General features: G+C 38.3%; 1 protein-coding gene across 4 annotated transcripts in view; it reads left to right on the top strand.

The window, feature by feature from the left end:
• Positions 1-23,612, top strand: part of AP3B2 (adaptor related protein complex 3 subunit beta 2) — a 905,004-nt gene that overhangs the window by 837,813 nt on the left and 43,579 nt on the right. For all 4 annotated transcript variants that reach the window (XM_044077817.1, XM_044077816.1, XM_044077814.1 and 1 more), the window contains 2 exons: positions 15,695-15,779; positions 17,482-17,579. In XM_044077817.1, coding sequence (XP_043933752.1) covers positions 15,695-15,779; positions 17,482-17,579 — 183 coding nt within the window. The remainder of the gene's footprint in view (positions 1-15,694; positions 15,780-17,481; positions 17,580-23,612) is intronic.

Genomic DNA, 23,612 nt, shown 5'->3' with positions numbered 1-23,612 from the left:
TTCAGTGCTATCTTTACCCCTCTCTCACCCGCTAAAGGGCCCATCTCTATACCGGAAGAATGCAAAGTTCCTGTAATCATGGCTGCACAGGTAAAAAACACACTCTCCAAAGCCAAGAATACAGCATCCATGGGACCTGACAACATCCCAGGCTGCATTCTACATGAACTACAGAATGAACTGGCACCCCACCTAAGTGCCATTTTCAGTCATAGCCTCACCTCAGGCTTTGTGCCCACTGAATGGTGCACAGCAACGATTATCCCACTCCACAAAGGGGGAGCCACCACAGACCCTGGGAACTACCACCCCATTAGCCTGATTAGCCTGGTCTGCAAGGCTATGGAATGTATCATCATGGAACTTCTAAACAATGACATTGGTAATCTTCAAACTCTGGACGCTACCCAGTTCAGGTTTGTAAAAGGCAGATCATGTCTCCTAAACCTGATAGACTTCTTTGAAGCGGTCACCAAAGCTGTAGATGAGGGTAAGATGGTCCACACAGCCAATCTAGATCTCGCCAAGGCTTTCAACACCATCCCCTCCCCCACTCTGGAATTATAGATAAACTCACTAAACTAGGTATAAATCCCTATGTCACAAGATGGGCTGCCGACTGGGTCACTGACAGAACCCACACTGAGAAAGTAGCAGACTCTAAATCCAACTTCAGACAAGTGACAAGTGGAGTACCATAGGGTTCAGTCCTAGGTCCTCTCCTGTTTGGTGTCTACTTCTCTGAAGTACAGGCTAACACAGAAGGTCTTTGGCTAACAAAGTTTGCAGATGACTTCAAACTAGGAGCCATAATCAAAACTCCTAACGATGTGGATATCCTACAAAAGGGCCTCACTGAGACAGATGCCTGGTGTCAAAGCCATGACCTAAAGCTCAATCCCAAAAAGTGCATTGTCATCCCTTTTGGTAAAAACTCTGTACCCATGAACTACCACATAGGCAGTAGTCTACTTAACACCAAAAGTGTGATAAGAGACCTTGCGACACAGGTGGATAGTAGTCTCTCCTTTGATAATCATATCGCCACAGTAGTCAGGAAATCCTTCTACGTGGCACACCTCATCACAAAAGGTTTCTCATCCAGGAAAAAAGAGGTCATTGTTCCCTTTACTCATCACTCATTAGACCCATTATAGAGTACAATGCCCCTTTTGGTATGTACCTCACAAGACATCTACAACAACTGGAAAGGCCGCAGAAATACCTCACAAAGAGGATTACCGGCCTCAAACAGATGCCCTATGCAGACTGTCTCAAAAAACTCCAGCTTTACTCTGCCTCATATCGCCTACTCAGAGGCGATCTTTTCCTAACATGAAAAGTTATGTCAAACCCAGAGCTGTTGGACATGCTCCACTTAAAGAAATCCCAATCCCTTCAAGCTGCATGCTCTAGGGACCTAAACCTTGTCACCACAATAAACAGAACATGCTGGAGGGATAGATTCCTGTCTCAGAGACTTCCCATACTCTGGAACAAACTACCTATCTATATCAAACAAAGCTCCTCATTAGCACTCTTCAAGAAAAATCTTGATGATTGGATGGGAGATAGGAAATTCACCCCAGGGATCACTTCTGTGGCTCTGCTTGACAGGGGTACAGGAAAATCATTTTTTTTGTGGCAAAAGCCAGGGTACCATTTGGCTAGGCTTATATAGGCCCTAGGGCCAATAGCCTAGTACCTACCTATGAACCTATATATATAGAATTAAGATAATTCCTCTTGTTTTTACAAAGCTGGATGTCTAGATAACTGTCCATGGCTTAAGCTATAAATAGATTATTTGTAAACAAATAGGCTTGAAAATCAGTCAAAAATCATGATATCCATGAAAAATGGTACGTTTCTTGCATCTGCAAGATATTAGTTTATTATTTTTCAATTAGCAAATGTTCTCAGTGAAAGACAAGAAGTTTGCAGAAGGCAGTTGGACAGGGGAATTCTGTCCATTCTGTTCTGAGTGAAATTTACAGAGGTGGTATATCAATATTCATTAAAGATAAATACACCTCTAGATTGGTTAAACAGCATGATTCCCTTGAATTACTTCAGGTGCACTTGACTGTAGGTAAGACCCCTCTTCAGATCATTGCAAGCTGTAGGACCCCCTCCATGAATCAGGGCATCCACTTAGCCTACTTGAATCTATTTGATTCAATCATGATACAGCAAAACACCCTGATTTTGAGTGACTTTAATTACCCATCCATAGACTAGGTAAATTATACGTGTTCTAAATCACTTGCCCAAAGGTTCCTGGGACTTTGTTAACTCCAATACCCTGATCTAGGTGGTTGGCAAACCCACAAGGGGCTCAAACATCCTGGACCTGGTGCTCACCAACATGGGGGACCACTGCACCACTCCCAGTGTGTGGTCATCCCTGGTGAGATCTAACCACAAACCAGTATCACTAGAAGTAACTGTAACACAAGACCCCCCTTAGCAGCAACTGGACTAAAAAACTTCTCCAAGACCAATTACAACCTCTTACGTGATGGCATAAATAGCTTCATAGCCCCTCCCCCCACTGATGGAACAGACACCTATGCTGAGTTATACACCAGTGCTTTATACAAGTACCTGCATAATTGGATTGACTCTGCCGTACCTGATAAAACCAAAGCAAGATCTTCAAGGAAAAACAAACCTGTCTGGTGGACAATTATCATTAATAGTCTGTATAATAGGAGAAAGAAATTGCTGTCTAAGAGTAGGAAGGAACAGTCTCAAAACTGGAAACACTCCCTCCTTAACTTAAACAAGCAAATAAGACTCCTAGTAAAGTCCACCAAAGCTAACTATGAATCCAAATTAACTTTCCTAACTAAGGATAACCACAAGACATTCTTTAGTTACATCCATAACCTCCAAGGTAATGCCCAGATTTGCACTGAACTTGTAGTTAATGGTACTACATATGTATAACTTGTGGATATAACAAACCTGATTCCTGACAAGTTCAGTGAAAACTTCACTCCCCTGTCCCTACCACATATACCCCACAGTATGCCTAGTACCTGTCCCCTGTCTAGTATCTCCAAGAAACAAGTTTTAAATGCCCTCTCCAAGATGAAAAACACAGTCTCTGTGGGACCAGAGAACATTTCAGGCTGTGTTCTACATGGGTTACAACAGAAATTAACATCATCATTGAGCACAATTTTCAATCACAGCTTAAGTACTGGCGTTGTCCCAGTGGAATGAAAAACAGCAACCATCAACCTTTTGCACAATGGGGGTGCATCTATGGACCATGGGAAACTATAGACCCATTAGACTGACCAGTTGTATCTGCAAGGCCATGGACCAAATCACCATGGACCTTATTAACAAAGATACAGGAAATCTCAAAATGCTCGACCCCACCCAGTTTAGCTTTTCAAGGGGAGAGCATGCCTGTTAAGCTTGGTGGACTTCTTAGAGGCAGTTACCAATGCCATAGATGAGGACAAATCTGTGCATACAACCTACCTAGACTTAGTCAAGGCCTTTGACACAATCCCTCACTTGGGCATCATTGATAAACTCACCCAGCTGGGTATCAACCCATATACTGTCAGGTGGGTTGCAAACTTTTTCACTGATAGAACTCATATGGTCAAAATAGGGGACTCCACCTCCTCCAGCAGACCCTTAACCAGTGGTGTTCCACAGGGATTGGTTCTGGGACCTGTACTGTTTGTAAAATCTACTTCTCTGAAGTACAGGCTAAAACTAAAGGACTGTGGCTGACAAGGGTTGCTGATGATTGCAAACTGGGATTGATCATTGAAACCCTAGAGATGTCAACATCCTGCAGGAAGGTCTTATGCAGACTAATGGTTGGTGTCAAAGTCATGGCCTTAAACTTAATGCATAAAATGCATTATCATCCCCTTCAGCAAGGGTGATGTTCCTGAAAACCACCACATCAATAGCAATGCCCTAAGTACACAGTCAGTGATGAGAGATTTGGACACACAGGTTGACAGCATCTTTAACTTTGATCACCATGTCTCCACAGTGGTAAGAAGGGATTTTATATTGCTCATCTCATAAGTAAGGACATCCCTCCAGAAAAAAAAAGAGGTTATAACCCCCTGTACTCTTCCCTCATCAAACAAATAATAGAGTACAACTCTCCCTTTGGTATGTTCCTTTCCAAACACCTGCAGCAATTGGAGTTTCCACAAAGGTTCCTTACAAAGAACATTCAGTGTCTTCAAGATCTGTCTTATGTGGATGGACTGTAATCATTGCCACTTTACTCTGTGTCATACAGACTGCTCAGAGCCGACCCGTGTCTTGCATATACAGCAATCTCTGACCCAGCTTTAATGGAAATGCTCCACATTCACAAGTCAAATGGCACACGGGTCACTCACTCAAAGGACCTTAACCTTGTATGTGACATTAACAGAACTTGCTGGAGAGACATATTTGTCTCACATAAGTTGCCCCATCTTTGAAACAAGCTTCCTAGTCATTTTAAGCAAAGCCCCTCATTGGCCCTATTTAAGCGCAATTTGGATGATTGGATGGGAAACCAGAAATTCTCCCCGGGGGTTCCACTTATGTCCCTTCTTAGATGGGGACAATAGGTGCCGATTATAATGTCTGCTTGAACCGGACACCCTTGGGAACATAGGTTGAACTCGGCTAGGCTTGTAAGGGCCCTGGGGCAGTTAGCCTAGTAAACATTTATGATCCTATGATCCCATGATACATCTGCAAAGTTATTAACTTTTTTTTATCATTGCTGACAGCTGTCACATGGAGACAAGTATTCTGAGCATTCTTTGCTGTGGGAAATGCAAAATCTAAAGGTACAATGACAAGCAGTTCAGTAAAAAATTATGTTTGAATTTATGGGAAGTGAATTAGCGATAGTAGCTTCCCCAACAACCTTAATACTTTAATGCATTTAATAGACTAGTGCACAACTTAGTTTTATTTAAAGGTACACAGTGCAGTTTTTTTCTTAGGGTTAAATGTTATTTTTTTTCCTGAAAGCATGCAAGCTGTTTTTCACATCTGCTAGGGTTATAGTGATAAGAAAAGAACAGACAGCAATCAGTGTAAGTGGGAACAAAGGCTATAATATGCTTTTTAGCATGGGAATCTCATTTTTAGATTACAGGATGCCTGTGGGTGCAGCTGTCAATTTGGGACAATTATTCCTATCTGAAGGGTTAAACTTCATTTGTTGAAAATGTACATATTTGTGTGTGTTTGTTCTGAGTTAATATGAGATGGGGGTGTTCTGAAAATGTACTTACTTTTGTTTGAGGGTTTTCATTAAAGCAAAAAGTCTTGAAAAAAGTGACAGTTTCAAATGGAGATAAGAAGAAACAATTGTATAAATGATCAGCTTGACAAACAGTGTGTGCATGTAAGGCAAAAGTTGCAAATACACATATGGGAGCAATAGCTTTCTATCATAATGGCTACTCTATCCATATTATCTTGCTATGTAAATGCCCCTTTAGGCATAGACAAAAAGGAAAGATTATTGAAATATTTTAAAAATGCAGAATGCAAATAGCAATGCTGCAGGAGACACATTTGTAAAAAAAGAGCATGTGAATTTGACAAAGAAAGGATTTCATAATAGATATTTAGCAAAATGTCAGGGAAAAAGAAAAAGGGAATAGTAATCCTGATTGCTAGAGGGGCTCCAATAGTGATAGAAGAAGAAAAAAAGACAATAATGGTAGATTTGTGGTAGTAAGGGGCTATTGGAAAGGGAGGTGGATTATGCTGGCATGTATGTATATTCCACCAAAAGCTGCTATTACGGATCTTAAGAAAATTTTGGGAGAAATAATCAGCTTTCAGCAGGGTATATTACTTATAGGTGGGGAAAAAAACTTGATTTGCAAAAGTGAATAGGTGTCAGAGGGACCTAGAAAGGAAAAGTGTAACAAAGAAGGTAGATTTCTGAAGAAGTGTATGAGAATATTTTGTATGGAAGACTGGAGGTTCTACAGTGATTAAGGTAGTGTTGACTTTAGTAATAGGAACTTGGACAGAATTTGCATATTATTTCCCAAATTACAATAACAGTGATAGAATGAACAGAAATTACATTTCACAGGCACATGTGTATTTAATTGAAAGCTTTAACATACATCCAATAACTATTTCAGATCATTCACTTAGAAAATCTGAGATAAAAATGCAGGATAATAAAGTAAAAATGAGACAATGGCACTTTCCTACATACCCGTTAAAAAGAGGAATTTAAGAAATGAGTATTAGAAATTATTTGAGAGTAATTAGGAAGATAGAAATGTCTTCAGAAAGAATAGGTAGTGAGTGTGTTAAAATGAACATGGAATTTAAAAAATGCGGTAGAAATAAAAGAGAAAGAGATATGGTTAAGAAGTAATAGGGGCTAACAAAGGTTGAAGTATTGCAGGATAAAGAAAATCTCACAGAACAGGAAGAGAAGAGAACCAACTGCAGAAAGCTAAACAGAAAATAAAGGGAGTAAACAGACCTTACAGCCTTCTGATATCCTTTGTATCAAAGATAACTGTACAATCTGCAAAGCAATCAACACAGAGAGAACATTATATATATATATATATATATATATATATATATATATATATATATATAATTTCTTAAATGAAAACTGAAAATGTAAGCTTCAGCACCCCTCAGAAGTGTAATCTCTGTTGGAGGTTCTACAGTGATCAAGGTAATGTTTCTATAAATCACGAGTGCCTTTGAAGTCATTGGGATTAGTAATTAAACAATGTCTTGTAGCACTCAGGATAGTGTCCTAGTAATTAAACAATGTCCTGTGGCACTAAGGATAGTGTCCTAGTAATCAAACAATGTCCTGTGGCACTCAGGGTAGTATCCCACTAATTAAAGAATGTCCTGTGGCACTCAGGATAGTGTCTTAGTAATCAAACAATGTCCTATGGTACTCAGAATAGTGTCCTAGTAATTAAATAATGTCCTGTGGCAGTCATGATAGTGTCCTAGTAATTAAACAATGTCCTGTGGCACTCAAGATAGTGGCCTAGTAATTAAACAATGTCCTGTGGTATTCTTGCCATTTCTCAGGCTATATAAGATACGATCACTGTGGACTATCTAGCAGAATCCCCTCTGTGAGATGTTATCTGTCCCATACTGTGTCTAATAGTGCACACTGCCACTGGATGTCTGGTCTCTCTGTTAGTGGACCCTCAGCCTGGTGACCTTTGGGAACCCTGGTTATGGCACTTCAACCTTTCTGGGAGGAATGGTATGGATTGGTACTTACATTTATGCTTTATCTGGAGTTTCCATCACTCTTGGGTCATGGATTGGGATTCACCCCTCACTGCTCTTGGTGTGGATCACCTGAGTATGCTAAACCAAGTGACTGGCCAAAGTTCAACTACCCAGTTATTGTTTCCAGGTTGTCATGTTGGCTAGTATGTTGTCTTTGATCCACATGTATATGTGTCAGTGAATGCATTAAAGACCCAGTTCTTGCAATAAATTGGTCTTTTGCTATTTGTCATTTCAACAATTTCTTGCCAAAACATGCTGTCAAAATTATGTAATGGCTTATCATGCTGTGAAGATATGTGAAGGCTGCCAGCCTAGATAGAATTCTGTAGATAATTCTGTCATTTATAAATAGTAACATAAGCCACAGGCTTTTTCTCTTAAATGTGAAAAGGGTGTATTGGATGTTGAACTCCAAAAATGTAACAATAGTGCACTATGCTGTAAGAAAGCTGATAAGTCAAGCATTTTATGACTGTTTTGATCTCAGGGCTTGGAGCCGTGGTGTCTAAACCATCAGATTTTTTCTGTTGTTTTCAGACTAGAGTTAATTGCTAGATTTTACATATATAATGTCTTTAATTGCTGTAGTTTCCTGACCAGGTGCAAGTTTGCTAAGAAATGTTAATGTAGAGTTTCTGTTAGCCTGGGAAACCAGAGAATTTGTAAGAATGATGTAATCTAAAATGAGTCAGCAGGATGTATTATCAATTTAAAGGACTTTCTCAGAGACAGAGAGAGAGAGCATTTTGCATTTGTCTTCAGAACTGACCACTCACCAGCACTTGCTTTGCTCTGTCTGTATGTAAGTAGGATCTTAGACTTTAGTGTCTCTCCTAGAAGTAGATAGAAAATAGTAAGTTTAGTCTAACTCTTTTCTATAGTTATGTCAGAGTATTCTACAGTATTATTTTTAAGCATTTTCCTGTGATCTTTGAACTCTTGACTAGCACTGTGTAGTAAGAAGTATTGTCTTGTGCTTTTATTTATTATTAAATATTTTAAAACCTTTAAACTGTGGCTGTTTTCTGTAGAGATAATTTAAGCTCTAGAGTACATTGCATGTGTATAGTGATACTGTACAAAGCCACTCCAGATAAGCCTTGCTGCTGAGTCATACTATTTGGATAATAATATTGCACAGTAATAATTGGACACCCTTTGGTAGGGGCCTTTATAGTAGCTGATAAGTAAGGGTCCTGGTGGCAGTGATTACTACCTTATAGCCTGGACAGAAGGGGCACAGCTAGTAAACCTCTCCCAGCCTTCCCCAGGAGTATCTGTGTGGTTGTATATAAATCATATCTCAAAGTGTGCATGTGTGTGTGTGTGTGTGTGTGTGTGTGTGTGTGTGTGTGTGTGTGTGTGTGTGTGTGTGTGTGTGTGTGTGTGTCAGCTACTTGAGCAGGGACACAAAGCACTGGTTAGACAAGGAGAGTGCTGGGGAGTCTTATTGGGGATCTGGAGAGAAAGGGAAAAACCAGCCCCAGACTGACTGTGATCTCTGTGTGCTCTTAAGGGAAATTGTACTTTACTGTGTGTGTATTTGTTATCCTTCCCAATATGGATGCCTCTCACTGGTCTTAGTGGTGAGGATTGAGGCTCCTTTATTACTAGGCCAGTGCATGGGAGTCTCACATGCATCCCTTGACATTGCTTGCCATTAACATATCTGTGGAAATCTTGCTAGAATAATTCCAGGCATAATCTCTAATTTCCCCTCAGACGTAACATGCTAGAGGTTTCATTTGGGACTGCATGCATGGTGTCTGTTTACATGAATAAAATAATATTTTTTGTGTTGTGGTGGCTATCTGGATCCTTAGTCTTCATTTTGTTTTTAAAAGACTGCACATATATCTCCGGCATCCTATTAATAGCTGAGTGAATGAATGAATGAATGAGTGCTGAAGTGAAATGGACACTCCATTTCTTATAAGCACTGTCCTTAAAATTGCAGTGGTCTTTTTTAATGCAGCTGACACCAAGTGGAGCACTTCAAGCAACTGTGAATCCACTCTTGTAAGAAATATATTGTCCATGTAAAGTTTATATGTACATGCTACCATGTCATACTGCTCATTTTGAGAGAGGAAATATTGTTAGAGAAGGGGCATTTTGTACCACCTGGCATCCAGCACATTGGTACATTTTCTTTGATTTGTTTATTTATTTATGTCAGGACACCAAACATAATTTCTAGCTGAAGATTTCATTTTTTACCATACCAAAGTATCCCTTCAAAGCTGTCTCCAGAACTGTAGGCTGTAATATTTCATGAATGACCACCATTAATCAACACAGCATTATAACTATTACCCCCTCCTTTTCTATTCTTTTGTCAGCATTTCATATATGATGGACAATACAAAATCATATTAAGATCCTTTGTCAGTGTTCATTTTTCCGACAGGCAGTTATACCACTAAGGATGCCTGCTGCACATCTAACAGATCATCAGTGATGCCTTCTGTGTTTTATTTTTGTACTTTGGGAAACCTATTGGCATTACAACATTACTTGGATCCTTTATACACAGCATCACATGAATGTCCTTCTAGAAACATGAACCAATGCTGGAGTCTGTCTACAGTCATTTTTGAAATTCCTTTTCTGGGACTGAAAATTTAAATCAGTGGTAGGGGATTAGTTATAGCATAGAAATATTGTTGCAACTTACATATTTCCCATATCGGGTTAATGACAATGACTTTTTGGTCAATATCAGCATAGTTGTTTCAGCTTTCAGTAAAGAACATGATGTATAAGTGAAGGGTTTTTCTGTACCTGTGGAATAAAACAGCTCTAATTCCATAATGGTGGGTGTCACATGCTAGACACAGATGCATAACCAGGTTGAAATGTATAAATGCTTCATTGGATGTGATTATGTCCTTTAACACTTTAAATGTCCACTCACAAATCTATCAGTTCCCTCTCTGACCCACTGTAATAGTAAAGCAGATTAGGAGAAACACTGTGGAAAGTGTAGATGAGAGTGCATGATAGCAGTTCAGCAGTCCAAAGTAGGACCATAGCTGTGAAATGTATTTAGGACCAGATGTCCTCAGTACAGACTGCAATTTATTTTGTTATTTTTTTAGTCCATTTTAGTCAATAAGATGCCTGTAGTACAACATTTAGAGACTTCACACTTGCCTCAATTTATTGAGTCTGTATCCCTCATTCTAATATTATATGGCTTTCATCACTGTGACTGTCATCAGTGTTTAAATCAAGTAACACTGCATGTTTGAAATTTCATATAACACTTGACACCTTGATTTGTATTATATGGCCAGTGCATCTCAGTCCTAACATCAGTTTGTTAATACCAGAAGAGTCTTTTGTATGTATTCATGATCAAATGTGATTCTGAAGTCTTGTACCCCCACGGTCTCTGTAAAATGATTCCTCCACCTCCATTTGCTGTGGGAGAAAATGTCTTCTGCCTTGGGCAATGAGTACCACATGGTAGATAACATGGATTCACAGTAACATTAATCTTAAGAGATGTGTAATTCTCCCATGTTACCTTTTTTTTAAGACAAGTACAATAGGCATCCCCTACTCGCTCTATCCAACATTAGACATGATTCCTGCACTCTCGGGATATTGGAGCTCTGCCGTGGCTTTAAGAATCTTATAGTATCAATACTTTCCACTTCAGTTTTAGCTTCAGTGCTTTTCATTAGCTATTGCCTTGGTAAATATTGTTTAGGCATCTGTGAAAATTGTGAATAATGTTGTGTTGTGGCAGTAGTCCTTCCATACTGAGTACCACTTCGACTTTCCTGATCCATTACTTTCTGAGTATGGGTGGCCCGCTTTTTTATAACACACAAATATACCTTCAGCGAACATTCTGTCAAAATTTGTTTATGCAGGAGCAAGACCCCTACACCCCCAACTTAAACATACCAATTCTGAGGTCGCATAACAGAGGAGAAAACTCCATTGTCAACAAATGTAGTTTCAGCAGTCGTACTTTGATCATTTTACATTTGCCAAAACTACTTTCAGTACCTGACATGTTCCCTTTTATCTTTGCCACAGATATATCTCAGTTAATCCAAGTAATATTTCAATAATTATCATTGACATTGTGTAGTTCAGAGCATATCAAATCACAGAAAATCTGTTCTTTAGGAATTATTTCTATCACCACCATTTTATAGAAATGTTTCCTTGACTACCTGACATTTTTGTCTATTGTTTTTGTCATCTAGATTGTTTTTATTGCTTCTCAAGATATACATTTGTGCAAGGTGACCCTGCTTATGACACTGTTTGCATGTTTTTGTTAAAACAACTCTTATCCTTCTCCAGTACATCTAGGAATAAATCCCTAACTATGACGATGATCATCTAAATGTGACTAGCAGCTCAAGTGCCAGAAGATATGGCTGAAGGGATGATAGAAATGAATAGCCAACACCAGCTTATCCATCCTGAGGCAGGTGTAGTCCAATCACTGTGTGATTGATGCCTAGAGTATACATGCACACATTTCACACCGACAGATCAGAGGCGTACACTTGGCATATTTTGAGCCAGTGTTGGTAACTCTCACTGCACGTGTGGAAGCATGCATGCCAGTTGGGTGATACTACAAGCAGCACCATGACATAACTGCAGCTGTTAATCACCAGGGGTGGGGTAAAACTACCAAGAAGTTCCCCCTGATTCCTGCCTTGAAGTATAACGCAAGATTATAAGGATAGGGATTTTCTGCAACCTGTGGATAGTTAGCGTCCTCCATTAAATGAGTAAGGCCCAGATCTGATGTACTACTTTATAAACTGTAATATGTGCGTACTTGTAAAATGCTGTTTTACTCAAGTATTAAAGAAAATTAACTAGATCATCTGAAACTGATAAGGACTCTGGTGACAGATAATAACCCTTCCCAGAAGACTGACAGACATCATGTTATAGAAACAGTGGTCTCTGCTGAAAGGATTTATAATTATAAGGAGCTCAGTACTGGTGTGAGGGGTGATCCTGGTTTTAACTAAGTGCTCCTATAAATGAGGTTTATTTAAAGCAGGTAAATCAAATTGCTAATACTGAAATTCTGCATCCTGTTACTAATGTCAGTGCCTCGGAGCTTTATGTTGCATTTCGTTTTGCTGTAGTTACTTTCTCCCTAGTTTAGCAAGAACTTGTAATAAAAGGTAAGCAGTCAAATGAAAGCAATGAGGCAAGGCAACCTTGTAAAAAGAGGAGGAGAGATCTATGTACTAAGAAAATGCGGAAGATTGAGCACTACTTGCTCAGTAAGAAATTCATAAAAGATAAAAATATCCTACTAACTGGTGATTCCATGATTCACTGCTAGGAAAGAAAGGGTAGTAAGATTCCTGCGGCATATGCCGCGGTTTATAGTTTGAGAAGAAATTGCCAGGAGAAGTTTGTATGACTATTGCAACTATTTCAAGGGTCTATACATTATGGTTTAGTATTAGTACGTGGTGGTCTTAATAATTTTAAATATCACACACACACACACAGTCAGATGGAACTGCATTGTCAGAAAGTTAGTTATTGTCATAACATGGCATTGTTTTTTGTGATTTAATCCCATGTCTATGATTTGTGAAACATGTTTGAACAAAAACTGTTTATGTTTAACAGGTGCTTGGTGAGATTTTGTTTGGTTGAAGGGTAGTTCCGTTAAATGCTTACAGAATTCACAATAACTTAGCAGTTTATAAACATGAAGTGTTGATCTTCACAGAAACCCTGTTAAAAAGACACAAATACTGAAAATACTGCTGGTTTTCAGGCTTTGAGAAAGGGAATATATGAGGATCTTAATGTTTATAAGATAAACCCTTAGTATTAAAAAGGTATATTTTCTTAGACCTTTTGAAATCACCCAAGTTGTTATAGTTCTTGAGAAGACAGCCACTGGTAGTTTATTATAGCTCACCAGCAACAACACCATTTGATTATAATATCTCCCTCATGGATACAAACATATTAGTTTCAAAAATAAAATACTTCTGGAGACCTGATCTATCAAATGATCATCTGAGAGAATTTTTTTTTCCAGTGAATATGCCCAAGTATTTGTAGCTTTTCTGTGGTGTAATGGCTTTAGACATAAACTATACAAGTCTATTCAAATGTCCATCTGTCTGGACCTTATCTATATTATGAATTTGTAACTGATGATCACGCTTTGATTCTTTTTCTGCTATAGTCATCTGACCGCATGAGCTAGATACAAACATACCACAACCTAACCAGAAATTTTCTGAAGTTTGAAATTAAGAAGAGTAAACAACGTTTTGAGCATACCACTGTAGCTGATCTTAAAAGAAACAAAACTTCTAGTGTACTTGAATTTATAGTGTTGATGGATCAGTCTTTAGTATTTGCTAAGACTCAGATAAGTTACTTAGCTAATGCATCAAATGATCAAGTCTGACATCATTTTATTAAACCATCATATTCTATGACTAATGATGCTGAGTAACTTATTACCCCCACAAAGTATTTAACAAGAATGGACTTAGGAAGGTGCTACATAACATTAAAAGAGACTGTAGCACACGGACCTGATCTGATCTCAAAGTACATTTCTAGAATGTTGGAGGGCAGAATGATGAATCTGTTAATGAATTTATTTAATAAGATCATTACCAGCTAATTTGCATGTTTCTGAATCACTAACTACCATGGGTGCTTATCACTGCTTTCCTGTGATAGCCCATGCATCTTGTTGGCACAGACATTCCCCTCTCATCACTCTCTCTCACACACACACACACACACACACACACACACACACACACACACACACACACATCACATACCACTTAGCTATCCCTGAGTTATAAGAATGTCCCTGATGTCTCTTATTTGCATTTATTAAGCCAGGTATTAGTGGTTTATACTTCTTATTATGTAAAAAAGCATGGTAGCATTGTTGCCTCACAGCAAGAGGTTCTCCTGTTTGATTCTCAGCTAGTGTGCAGGGAGTGCCTTCTGTGTGGAGTCTGCATATCCTCCCCGCAGGTCGAGTGGCGTTCTGAAAGACATGTGTGAATGGGCATGCCTTTGTTGAAGGTTGGACGTCGAGCTGGCAACTCGGCACTGTGAAAATTTACTGCCAATCATTAGCGGACCGGAGTTTCACTGTGGCGACCCCTAACCAGGAAAAGCCGAAAGACAACAACAACATTATGTAAAAAAAAGCACTAATGGATTACTTAGTGCAGTGAGTTAATTCATAGAATGTTCCTTCTTTCTGTGTAAAGGGTGGAAGGTTTGAACCCACTATTTTTTTAACACACTTAAAACAGTTCTTGTTTTATATATGCCTAGTGTCTAGTAGTGGTGCAGAGGTCTGATAGCCTCTATCAGGGAAGGAGGGATCCAGTGTTTGAATCTTTTCTTGTGTCTTTACAGGACACTATGAAGAGTATCCTAGGTGTCTAGTGCCCCACCACCACCACCACCATGTCTTTTGTGCTTTCCTTAAGAGCCCTTAAGGTATGCTACATAGTGTCCCTGGTGGCTAGTGACCCCCCCCCCAGCCAAAGTACCATTAAGGCAATGATATTAAAGAGCTCTCGCTGGTGGTTATTCTTCCTCCTCCGACACTAAGTGTTGTTAAAGCACTAGTTTTCCCCCAATCCACGTTGTGTTTAAATGCCATTAAGGCATGAAATGAAAGAGTTTTCCCTGGTATCTTGTGGTTCACCCTAAACTCCATTATATGTAGGTGCTATTAAGGCATGTGCTCAAAAACATCTGCATGGTATGTAGCAATTCCCCCAAACAACCCAAAATCGGGAAACTCAAGATAAAGAAAAGAACTAGTCACTAGTTTTCAGTGAAGCAACTCAAAGAGTAGAGTCCCATCAAAGTAAGATTAGGGAAGGAACATTTTACAGCTAGCAGAAGCCAACCAGAAGTGAACCCAGCTTGCCTCAAAGTCCTTGGAAGCCTATACCTATTTTGCTGAAGGAGCAGACTCATTTGAAAGATAATTAGTATACTGTGGTAAAATAGGATCAGTAGAGAATAAAATCCACCATTATGAAGAGAAACACAAATGAACAAAAGACAGAGGTTAAATAATGATGTTGGAAGCTCTTCTCTGTCAATGCCCGTTGCCATGTTACGATCACCGGTTCTTATCTGCATGAAAAGTCATCTAGCATTGTTTGTTGTATCAGTAAAATTGCCATGATAACTGTTCTGTAAGTCTTTGTTCTTTTGCTTGTGTATTCAAACAGACTCATTAAAACTTTTGTTCAGTGTTTTAAAGGGTACATGATGCAGTTTCACATATTAAATCATGTTAAAAAACTGGTTGCATCTAAGTAAGCAGTTGTCATTTTATACTATTCCTTCTCATAAATCACTGTTTCATTTGCAGAGTCTTTAACACCTGGTGAAACAGTAACAGTCACTATGGGCATTGACTTTTGTGACTCAACACAAGCTGCAAATTTCCAGCTCTGGTAAGTGAATTTATTGACAGTATTACAATTTTAAAATGGTTTATGCAAGAAAAAGTATAACAAACAGGATTTAATGAGATCTAGTATCTTTGTCATAAAAGTGTTTAACTTTCACTCAGACTCTTGTATAACAATTTACAGGAAGAAACCCCGAAGCACTAGAAAATCAGGTAATCACTGCATAATATCTGCAAATTATTTATTAAATCTCTGTCTCAACAAAACTTAATGTACATGGTAAACAGCCCACTGATCCTGGTGTTCTTGGCATAACTAAGTTATGATTTTCTTTAATACATTTGTCAGAAAATCTTATTTCCAGGTAGCCTGAATCTGAATTGTCTGATAAATAGCTGTTATTCTGGATAAGTGTGGTCCTGAAATGTCTACAGATAGGGCAAAGAAAAATAAAGAATAAATTCTAAAACATCCATTTCACAGTGCAGTTCTGTTTAAATAGAGAGGTAAGATAAAATGAGTCACCTTCTTCTTGCACTATAGAATCACTACAGTCGTAACAACAGCCAGCAGTGCTCCAGTTCTTATCTGGATTCATGTTATCAGATCACGTTTAATATGGTGTGAGAAGTATGCTCTTACATTGTAATACAACTCCATATGCAGGCATTGTACTGCTTATCTGTTAATGGTAAGCAGTTTTCATAACTATACTGAAGGTCCTGCTAAACAACTGAAGCAAACTTTTTATAACTGTGACCTTAACAGTGGGACAAATGAATCCATTAGCGTAATGCATATGTCATAAAACATATCTGTAGTAGTTAGAGCATCTCAGATGACCTCATTTAGTTGAGATTTTACGCCAGTCCTTAAGTCTCTGAAAATTAAAATTGTAGTACAGAATAAAGAATGCAGTAAACCTGAGTAGTGTTAATAGTGATCAAATTATAATCTGCTGTTCGTAAGAGTAGGTAGCAGTGGTTTGACTAATATCAATGATAACCACCAAAATCCAGAATTCTAGAGACCCCAGTAGAAAAGTCAACCATTTAAAAACTGCTGGTAGTTAATATGTCAGTAAATGTTTGTTTGTAATGAGGAGAGGTTTGAAACATTTACCATACTGCGGCTTGGTAGCTGAAGCTACACATAGTTAAAGTAGGAGTGAAAAACTTAATATTCTTAATACATTTCAGAAAATCCTAAAGTTGCACAGCATTCATTTAGTTAAGCTATATCAAGACACAGGTCTACCGCTGCATAATGTTAAAAATATCCAATACCTTAATTTTGGTTTTCAGGAATAAGTGTTCAAATTATGATTGTACAGTGACAGACAGACAGACTTGTTACAACACTATCAATGATTCACAGCTACTGATGAAGTCTGATAAGCCTCTGGTGTTTACAAGCACATTGTGTAACAAATACACATTGGCTGAAGTACTTATTTACTTCGGAGTCTTGCCTGTAAGCTGAGATAGGTGCACATTTGTTTCATGTTGTGTGAGTAAAAATCTAGTGCAAACCCAGTACAGATGTAGTCAAAAGCTGGTCCATTTTTCTTGTCTCTTCAAGTTCTATGCCTGGCACTGGCAAAGGTGATTTTATCTGTTAAAACATATTACATGTGCATATTCTCTATAACATTTGTTTTGTTTGTTTTTTATGAACAAATAAATTGCATTTCTGTGATATAAAACCAGTCTAATTGCTCTCTACTTTGATTTGTCAATCACAGTACACATACTCGTAAGTTCTATGTGTCGATCCAGCCTCCAGTAGGAGAACTCACAGCTCCCATGTTTATGAGTGAGAATGAGTTCAAGAAAGAACAAGGTAAGTCTACTCACTGAATGAAAGATAAAATGTGTTGTACTATATCAGTATGGGTAAAATATTGCATCACATTGGATGAATATCTAAAACAGACAATTAATACAGTTTCCAAAACACAAGCAGTTCCTTAGTAAATGAAAAAAATAGAAATTATCAGAAATGTGCAATGAAGCCTAGTAAAGAGAAAGAACATCAGAACAAAAATGTATTTATTAAAACTCTAGTGGTTGTGTAGTAATGAAAAAAACAGCTAGTTCAAATAGAGGATTGATAAGCTTGTCAGCCATAAAGTTCAGGTCCAAAGAGAAGGAAGAATTCTTCAAAGGCGGCAGAAGTACTGCTTTCTTTCAAATAAGTGCTTGACCAGCCAGAGATGGGTCACATGTCTGCCCCACAGAAGGTTGTGATGAGCAGAAATGTCTGGTGTATACACCTTAAGCATGAAGAAACCAAGGCCTAAGTTATGTAGGCACTGTATGTAGGTCACCATGACCGAGACAATATCAAGTATCATTCTGCTGAAATAGAAAATCTTTTCCACTTGATAGAGTAAGTCTGGCTGGAAAAATGCTTTCTGAGAGTGTCACCCAATTCTGTCACATCATCCAGAAAGTCAAATGAGAAAACAGGGTCTACAACTGGAACCGGGCTGTGATGTAATGGCAGCTGTTACCCCAAGCACAGATGACCCCTTTAGCTAGGACAGTGAGTGTTTTTTTTACTGCCGGGTACCAGAGTAGATAACTATAGTCTTCGTAGACACCATACAGTGGCAATATTTAGTTTTAGTCTTTCTTCCTAAACTTTGCAGTAGATGTGGAAGCAATTTAAATGGTGAGAAGGCAAGCATCAATCTTCCTACCCAAGGAATGGAAAATAGACTCACCAGAAAATTTCCCTTGCCCTGTTATAATGAGCAGAAGAAGGGAGAGCTGCCTTTTCCTGAATGACAAACTGACTGATCTCCTAAGTGCCCATTTCTGGAATATCTGATCCAGATGTGGTTTCTGAATCAGCAACTTCAGGACAGAGGAGGCAGAGGAATTGTTGGACCACTCTCTGATGGACATCCAGCATATCGGCAAAACAAACAGCAGTAAAATTACCTGTTCTAAAGACTTAATCCTTGTTTGTGATATGAATAGGATCTAGCAATAAAAATGCACGCTGAACTATATGCATCCAACTGGATATGTTTATTGCATGAATATCGAAGTTCATGCAATAAACATATCTAGTTGAGTGCACATAGTTCAGTGTGCATTTTTACTGTCTGGTTCTTAGTTACTCACCGGGGACACACATGGAAATTTTTGGAATATAAATAGGATCTGCTGGAAAGATGGGTATGTGTCCCAGAGACTACCCCTTCTCTGGAACAGGCTTCCTATCCATGTGAAGCAGAGTTCCTCCCTAACTCATTTCAAGTGTAACTTGGACAGCTGAATGGGAAACAGGAAATTATTCCCTAGATTGGCACCTATGTCTGTAGTAGACAGAGGCAGCCTGTAAAAGGTTCTTGTCTCAGGCCCCTGTGTGTAAATGTTTCATCTCCCAAGGCCCTGCTTACACTTACCAAGGGTACCATAACTTGTCAGAGATCTGGGATGCATGGCTAGGCTTAAAAAGGCCTTAATGGTCGTTGGGTTAGTACACACCTTTGAATCTATGAACCTAAAGGCTGCTCAGCTAGTCATTCTGCATATTCACTTCACTCAGTATGTTTATTTATTTATTTGTTTATTTATGGCATTTGTTGACTGGGAAAGTTTGAATGGGCACAGAGTCCCCTTTTCAGCAAAGCCCCAGGGTGAAGAGCTCCAAATGATACATATTAAATAAAGATTTATACACAGAGTAGAACAAACTAGCATTTTGGAAGTATATAAGTGGTCTAGTGAAAACTGTAATAAAAAACATAGCATTTTACAAGTGTGCATTACTGAGAAAAGGATGCTTCTGTCTGTGGTTCAATACCATATTCACAATACCTTTCAGCAAAGGAGGTATGGTTCTATACCTCTTTGCATTGACTAGATGCCACAAGATGGACTTATTATTAAGCTAAATTGGAAAAGTTCCCCAATGGTTGATGTGTACCTCCTGGGGGGACCACATCTCTTGAGTTATGGCAGTGCCAAATAGAACTCATTACCTTACCAGCATAGCATCAACCATCAGGACCTGTAATCAATTTGGATGCAAGAATGAGAGACACACCTAGGTATTGGTGGGAAGTACACACCATTCTATGGCTTAGCAACATGGCTGTAACACCAGAAATGGCTATGTGATCACATGATGGCTCTGTAGCCACTGACCCCTCACAGTCCATTCCAATATCTGCTTTGTCAGGTGTGCAAACATCACCATGAATAAAGTAATATCCAATAAGTCCAGAAGTCTCAGTAGTATCAAGGTCAGGACCCTCCTCTGTATCATCATCCAGAGTGCAAAACTGATTGCTTGACTGATTGATTGACATTTGATTACCACAAAAGACTTTTCAGTCGAGGCCTGGGGAGAAAAGCTCAAACTCTTGACTTTGTGTGCCTTCTCGGTGGTCAGTGATGATGAGCACTGGATAAAGTCCAGCTCTTGGCCTCTGAGACAGAATTAGAAAGGACTTCTCCCATGTTATATTTGTCCTCCTGGAACTGCATCCACAGAAACAATGCTATGGAGTCCCAATCATCTTTGGCTAGCATGGCCAACAGCATGGTGTGGTGCCAAAAAGCAGTGATCATGTCCAGTATCACCATCCAGGTGCCTGCAAAAGCAGAAGCATGACCTATTGAAAAATCATTATCTGGTACTAAATGCTTCAGATGTGTTGGTTGAAACTGTTTTTTTTCCAAGAGGGGAGAGAAACAACCCACCCCTTTTGGAACAAGAAAGAAAGAAGTTTGATTAGAACCCCTGAGCTCATCCTGACCATTGAAGAGTGTCTACAGCCCTTTTAAAGAGTAAAATATGAGCCCATCCTAAGAGCTCTATGGAAATCCCAATATTATTCATGGTATTTGCTGGCAGAACAAGCAAAATAAAGGTATTTAGTAATGCGGCTTTGCAGATGATATTCAGCTGTGCCTGTCCTTTTCTCAGTACTAGATGTCTGATTTTACCAACATAGAAGGCAGCTTGGATTTTATCTTCACTTAGTTGTGTAACAGCTGACCCACAAATAACATAAAATGTTTTTGCATATTATTAATAAAACACAAATTTAAGCTTCTCAGTCTCTCTTGAATAGTGTTCCCTGAAATTTTTCTATTGATTTAATTTATATTCATTCTTTAATTCATTCTGTCATTCTTCGATTACCTGCTTAATCCAATTTAAGGAGTTGAAGCCTACCCTGGCATCTAGGGGCACAAGGCAGAAAAAAATTATCCCTGGTAGGGGAGGGATGCCCACACACTATCACTCCCTTGCACACAATATACCCACCTATGGGTGATTTGGATCAGTTTTAATCATAGTTGATGTCCTTTTTGCCAATTCTCATGGTGTTACATTTACTAATAGTAAAGGAAATGTCATTACTACTGAATGGATTGTATATATTTTTATAGACAATCTAGGAGAACCTTAGCATTTTTTATTGAAGTAAGTACGTCGTCAGTTTTGCTAGCATCATATTTTGTAATCTATGACAAGATATATCATGTTCTTGGGACTTTCCAACTTAATTTCAGCTCTCTCAGTGTAGAAACAGAAACTGCAAAAAAGCACCAGTGAAACTGTAAGCATGAGGAAAATACAGTTGCTGGACAGTAAGTAGATTGACTGGATGTCAGCAAAAAAGAAATTTGGAGAACCTGAAAGAAAATTAACCAGGAAAGGTAAAGAGAAAAGACTTATCGGGACGAATTTTGCAGCTGCTCATCAAAGAGCAGTTCAGTCTTCAGCTGTGGTTCAAGAGGTGGCTGCCAGTAATTTAGTGGAAAAGAATAAATCAGATGTACTGAGATGTGATTAAAATAAATGAAACATTGAAGGAATACATCAACTCATACAAGAAAAGTTGGAAAAGGTAGAAGAAGCTTTAACTAGCTGTTCATATGAACTGATAAAGGTACAAAAGTCATAGTTTGAAATGAAGAAGAGGCTGGATGAGTATGAGGTTTCTCAAGAAGAGCTGTCTCAAACAATAAGGGAGTTGGAAGATAGAGCACACAGAGAAATCATGAGATTTTCTGCTCTACCAGAAGTGTACATTGATTATATGTTCCAAATCTGGCCATGAGAAGGCAGCCAAGACCTATATTAGTAAAGATATAATCATACCAGCAGAAAGAGTTGATCCTTACAAAATTGTGGAAGAAGGGAAAAGTGTTAAAACTGGGGACAACAGAATGTGAATGGAAATTGATTATCCACTTTACACTAGGCAGAAGAGAGGCAAATTTATTCCAGCAGTCAGGGAATTTCAAGATGCAGGTGTGAGATTCAAGCTGCTGTATTTTTTAGGGGATCTGAATTGCCTAGACATAGTAAGGCCTTGTTAAGTTTAATTCTAGTGGCTGCCAAAAAAGCAGTTACTAGAAAATTAAAATCAAGGTCTAAAACAACTGTATTTCAAGTATTTACTATTGTAACAGAGATAAAAGAACTGGATGTGGGATCCTTAGAAAAGGGTAGGAGCAAATTACATAGAAAAAAATGAAAATTGTGGGAACAGTACATGCTGAATAATGTTTTGGAGGAAGTGTGAGGTTTAAGGGACAGCAGGAATTTATCAATCAAAGTATGTAATGTTGGATTGATAATAGTTATATAAAAGAATATATGTGATGTATAATGTTTGCAATTTGGAGTATGCAATTTTTCTTTTATATAAATGCATGGTTTCCTATGTCTTAAGTAATAATTCAATAAAGGTGTTAAAAAAACATTAATCTCTCCTAGAATGTCAAGATTGTCTTATGGCATGGCTTGATATAAAATTTTGTTTAATTTGTTCATTTAAACATTTTGCAATTGCTATTGGTGAAAAAAAGGCTAGAACACTTAGATTTAGTCTGGTTTGCAACCAGTTTGGGTCTGAGTCTTTAAAAGAAGGGTTTTGTAAGACAGAGGCCTTTGCACTGTCCTTAATAAGGAAGAGTTCTGACTCCTTGCCTTTTCCAAAGTCATGTAGTGAAGGTATAAATATATCCAGGGAAATGCTGAATAAGGTTTGGTGTCATCTATAGCCCATTTTTTTAAAGGAACAGATATGTGGGAAGGTTCCTTGTTCTATCCTAAAGCAAAGGAGAGAAGGTATTTTTGAGGTGATGACTTTTATGTTAAATGTTGAAGGGGTTTGTATGGAGTGCAGCTGCAACATATGGGGTTGATGAAAGTTTTTTAGATTACTGCTTTTTACATTAATTGTTTTTCTTTTTTTTATAAAAGGAAAACTTAAATTCACACATAACAATAAAACAAACTTCATTTCCAGTCTACAAACATAGTAGTAATACCATGTAAAATCAATGTACATCCATATTGTGGCTTTACTTACATTTTACAAATCAAACATTTAATCAGCAGGACTTTCATGGGAACAATTTTCTAGTGTAAGTTTCCAAAACTACAGGAATGGTTTTCTTCTTATTTTGTTCGCTTGCTCACATCTTAGTTACAATAACCCTTATATGCACATTAACATACTCCACTGAACCAATATATTGGAAAATAACTTCTCCCTATACACATTACTGTATACACTTGACTGAATTTTTATAAACTCTGTAATAAATTCTGACATTCCCATTACAACTACATCCAAAGCACAAATTAGCACCTTATCTTCTCATACACTTCTCCATGCATTACTTCCACTGATCCCTCCACTGTTTCCCAAGGTGAGTATGGCTTTGTCTTCCTAGAGATCAGGTAGTCTAGCTCTAATAAATACATAGATTAATATCTATCCCAGACAGACTCCCTTCTTTTCTAATACTCCTCCTTTCCTATCACCTGTACTTATCCTTCAAGTGTCCTTCCCACTGTTGTATGCATGTATTAGGAAATGTGCCACACCAT

This window comes from Protopterus annectens, chromosome 7.part0, assembly GCF_019279795.1.
Source record: "Protopterus annectens isolate FY-2018-M chromosome 7.part0, PAN1.0, whole genome shotgun sequence".
In the NCBI taxonomy this organism is placed as follows: domain Eukaryota; kingdom Metazoa; phylum Chordata; order Ceratodontiformes; family Protopteridae; genus Protopterus; species Protopterus annectens.
This window is presented reverse-complemented; position numbering and strand designations above follow the sequence as displayed.